The 5,000-nt window shown below is 42.7% G+C and overlaps 1 protein-coding gene across 1 annotated transcript in view; it reads right to left on the bottom strand.

Annotated features, from left to right (window-relative positions):
• Window positions 1–3,358: 3,358 nt before the first annotated feature.
• Window positions 3,359–5,000, bottom strand: part of msrab (methionine sulfoxide reductase Ab) — a gene marked incomplete at its 5' end in the record, with an annotated part of 34,080 nt that continues 32,438 nt past the window's right edge. The window contains one exon of the mRNA XM_080850426.1: window positions 3,359–4,562. Within this exon, the coding sequence (XP_080706552.1) occupies window positions 4,389–4,562 (174 nt within the window). The 3' untranslated portion in view covers window positions 3,359–4,388. The remainder of the gene's footprint in view (window positions 4,563–5,000) is intronic.

The following is a 5,000-nucleotide window of genomic DNA, read 5'->3' as shown; positions in this document are numbered from 1 at the left end:
CTTTTTTATGTAATAAAACTGAACTGTTAGTTTTTAATTTTAATTCTATATTTAAGTTGTATTGCACAGGAGTGTATTCACTTATATTCTATACTGTACAGGACAGGACAGTACAGAAGAGGTATACATTATATCCATACATGTTCTCTCTAGTTATCAGATGTATGGCAATGGTGACGTTAGCCTCTTGCTACACCAGTGGAGCAACCAGGAGAGATCACCTCACATCTAAAGTCACCCAGTCCTGCTTCTCAACCCCAAACACTTCACGTCTTTGTGTCTTTCTTTCTTGGTCCATGAGCAGAAAAAAAGAAGATGAGAAAAAGAACCTGTGCCTATTAGTTTTTTTATTTAATGTTTTAAAGCATGTCAAAGCTCTCAGAGCTGTGAGTTCAACAGGCCCTGACAACACTATCAGAGCAACACACAACCCACCTCTGCACACTTGACACCAGTCGGTAAGAGACAGAGAGAAAGAGAGAGAGAGAGAGAGACAGGGAGAGAGGGAGGGAGATACATGCAGACACATGCAAAAATATCTGTGACAATACCAAAATAACCTCAGTACAAGAGAGAGAGATAGAGAGGGGGAAAGAGAAAGAAAGAGAGAGAGAGAGAGAGAGAGTGCACCTGCAGCAAGGTCCACACCTACACACAGGTGTCAGGAAGTGACAAACACAAAGAAAGAGAAGAGAAGAAAAGAAAACTAGAGCAAGGGAAATCAGACTACTGTGGTTGACAGAAAAGCTTTTTCTAGATTTGAGTGTGTGTGTGTGTGTGTCTGAAGTATGAGTGGGATGAGGCATGTGTAATGTAATGTGTGATATATTTATATACCGTACATATATATATGCATGTGTGTGTGTGTGTGCGTCTTTGTGTGTGTGTATGACAAGACCACTCTTAGATGAGTGTGTGTGTGAGCAGGCATCCAGGAAAATCAGTCATGGTGCTATCCCAGTGAGTCTCATTTGCAAGCATTAGTGGACTCACTTCACTGGGGGAGACCAAGAAACCATCCACCACAACCCCAAGCACCGAGGCCTGACATGAGACCCTTCCTGGAAGGTTCTGAGCCCACCTCATACACACACTTTCTCTCTCTCATGCAAATACACACGCATAAACACACACATGCGCCCTCCCTTTTTTATTAATATAAACGTGTAAGCCTGGTCAGTTGGAGGTCTTATTGTTTTATGTTCCAGTGGTGTCATTGTGTGACAAAAGCTAGACAATGGTTTAATAATAATAGTAATAATAATAATAATACAAATTATGATGATGACGATGATGATGATGAATTAATAAATTCATGAATTAATGAATAAAGGGGTGTTTCTTTTTCTCTCACACACGCACACTTAGATGCACACAAACCAAATGCACGCACATATACACACACATACATTCCCTTTTTCACATATACACACATACATACCCACACTCACATAGCCAGCTGAATGGAAACAATGATGAAAGAGCAAACAGCACCTGACCTTATGTGAGAAACAACCACACCGGATTTCACCGCTGCAAGTTTAGCACAGGGTTTTAGCAGAGGCCTAAATGCAGAGGCTTGATTGACACACACACACACACACACACACACACTCATTCAGTTAAGGTCGACGCAATGACTCACAGACTAAAGTGTAGACGCCTCGATCTTTCGTGAATGAGTGAATGTCTCATAAGTACCAGGTATATTTAAAGTTAACAAAAATACTAACAATTCAGCAAACTGATTGAAATACTTTAATACAGTCAATCCAAGGTTCCTTCACATACCACACACACACACACACACATATTCCTCACACACCACACAAGCACGCCACTTTCTCTGTGCTAAGGTTGACAAAAAGTTTCAGAGCAGAAATCATAGAAAATACAAGTCCAAAGTTCACTCGCATTCACATTCAAACACGCACTCACACACACAAAACTACACACATTCTTTGTCAAGTCTAAAAGAGTCTCGCAACACAAATAATCCAAACTATGAGGACAGAGGCGATTCATTCACTCTCTCTCTCTCTCATTCCCTCAATCACTATTGAGGTTGACCAAAACACTTCCAACACAATTAACTCAAAAGGTGAATCCTCTGTTTCTTCAGATTACTCCGAAGTTCACCCAAGGTCAACACAAATGCCCTTGGTATGTAATGTCTTTATTCCAGGCTCATTTTTTAATTCAGTTCAATTCAATTGTATTAATATAGTGCCAAAACAATAAAATTGTTTTAAGGCGCTTCACAGAGCCCAGGACCTGATATGAGCTTAGTATAGCATATTATATTAGTAAGATCTCAGTGCGGGTTCAATATGGTTTCAGTTTAGGCGCAGTATGGGTTTAGTATAGGCTCAATATGAGCTCAGTGTAGTTAGTGCTCTCAATGCAGCACTCTCAGGTTTGATCCTCCTGCTTGACTTTCCCACCTCTAAGCTCCTCTAATGATGCTTGTGGCTGCCGCAAGTCTCTCCCCTGCTTAAAGTACTTCATTAGGACTCATTAACACACAGCCTAATTAGCTGAGAGTGGAGGACAACCCAAGGAATGTGTGAAAGAATGTATGTGTGTGTGTGAAGTCAGTTGGAGTGTGAATCACAGCAGGCTCTTAAGCCTGCGTGTGTTTGTCTCTCTCTCTCTGTGTATAGCAGTAGTGTGAGGCACTGCAGCCAATGAGCTGATGTATGTGTGTGTGTGTGTGTGTGTATCTGCCAGATTTGTAAGGCTGGTCCCTGTAAGGGTGTGTGTGTGTGTGTGTGTGTGTGTGTGTGTGTCATTAGCAAAGGTGCTAATGGAACCACACCATGGGTAGTATTCACACAATAGTGTGCAAATGAAATTGTGTGCCCCCATCTCTTGCCTCCCAACCCAGCGGCCAAAAGGCTCAGGCTCAGTAGCAAACATTATCCAGCACACTGGATCCTATCAGTACACAATCAGGGACCCTAGAGGCCAACTGACCCTTGCTGATGTGCTGCTTACATGTGTGCTACCATCTAGAGGTGCCACATGGCACTGCGGTCTGTGGAACAGAGCCAGTGCAGGCAGAATTCACCTCCACTGATGCTTTATACCTATTTGTGGGGACGGTCTGTTCCTGTTAATGCAAAATACTTATACGCGTTTAATGGTTCCCAAACTTCTCACACATGGATGCAAAGAATGACATAGTCTCCTCAAAACTATTTCAGCTGAGTCTAGCTCAACCTAAACACTGGCTGGGTGCTGTTGGAAAAGCAGGCTTTAGCAAATACTTTTATCTGAAGTAACTCATAGCAACTGGGCAGACATCTTATCACATCTAATTGTGTTGGTTCCTTCGAAAACAAATCCTTGAGCTTGGTATTCCTGTTGAAATGAATCTTGAAACTCCAAAATCCAAAGTCTCACTCCTTAAAATTAGCTTTTTTTGTTTTAGACTTATTTTTGGGGCTTTTTAATGCCTTTATTTGGACAGGACAGTGTTATGACAAGAAGCGAGGCGGAGAAGAGGTGGGGAGAGGACCGGGAATTACAGTAGGCCAGAGTTGAACCTGTGTCCACACGGGCAATGAAGCCCGTACATGGGGGGCTTATCGGCTTGCACCACAGTGCCCCCCTTTAAATTAGCTTTTAATGGACAGACATGCACAGGAATAAACAACAGAAAAGAAGAGGCGTGAAGAGAAATACAGTCCTGTTACTTGCTGTAAGACAGGGTGCAGTCATCTAAATGCCATATCCTGACATTTCCAGCTGCATTGTTGCATTGCAGACACTCTATAGATACAGTATGTAGAAAAACCCATTAATTCAACATTGTGAAAATGTTGCTGCCTTGACATATTGCTTCACACCTCCCTTAGCCATCATTATGTGTTTAAAAAAGAGGTACATCCAAAGACACTGGAGAGTAATCATTTAAACAAGAGACTTATCCTACATTTGTGTGGACAATGTTGTTTTTGAAAGTGATGGTACTACCATGTGCCTACATTTAGGCATTTAAGACCATATACAGGCCTCAGGTATTAGATTTAAGTTACTGTACAAATGTATACTTGGCTGTGTATTGACTGTACTTAAGCTCTGTGTCCATTGTCTAAGAGTATGAGTTGACTGAGTGTTGATGTGTTTTCTCATGTGTGTAAGTGTGCGTGTGCGTATGCAACTTGACATCTTCTGACAGAGAATTTCTTCAAATCAAAATATGCAATTTCTCAAAACCCAGCTGGATTTTACCCCAAAAGTAGCTGCATATGACCCAGAAAGTAGCTGGATTTGACCCAGAAAGTAGCTGGATTTGGCCCAAATGTGGCCCGGATATAGCCCAGCTCTGCTCCAGAGTCCTCTGTTGCTGCCTGGCTTCTGCCTTGTCTGCACCCTGCTATTCCTCACAGCTCCTCCCTGGTGCCCCCTAGTGGACAGCTGACACCGGTGCCCTTGAGGCCGCAGTAGCCCTTGGGCACCTTATGGAGATACTGCTGGTGGTAGTCCTCTGCGTAGAAGAACTCAGTGTTCACCCGAATCTCTGTGGTGATCTCACGGTGGCCCTTCTTTGTCAGTGCCTTGGGAGAGAGAAAGAGAGAAGGAAAAAGAAACACAAGACTATCATCACCATCATCATCATCACCATCATCATCATCACCATCATCATCATCATCGTCGTCGTCGTCATCAGTCATCATCAGATAGATAGTCTTTAAGAATCAGACTCAGGCAGTAGTGTTAAACTATCAGACAGGCATCAATCATATGTTATGACATATGCATAGAGTGTATCCCTTTAACTGGGTCTGTGTTTAGTGTGCTCCTAATAAGACTGAAACCGCATCTTCCTGCCACCCTAAGAGAGCTGCTTCAGGAGAGATGGTGTCTAGGGATCTACCCTAAACATCAAAGGAACACTGGGCTGCACGTCAAGCTCGAACAGAAATAACACAGTCCTGTAAATCCCTCCACTTCGGGCATGCAGTTCTTATATTCAACCACCAGGAGACAGTGTT

Source organism: Sprattus sprattus (assembly GCF_963457725.1).
Source record: "Sprattus sprattus genome assembly, chromosome: 13".
NCBI lineage: Eukaryota > Metazoa > Chordata > Actinopteri > Clupeiformes > Clupeidae > Sprattus > Sprattus sprattus.
This window is presented reverse-complemented; position numbering and strand designations above follow the sequence as displayed.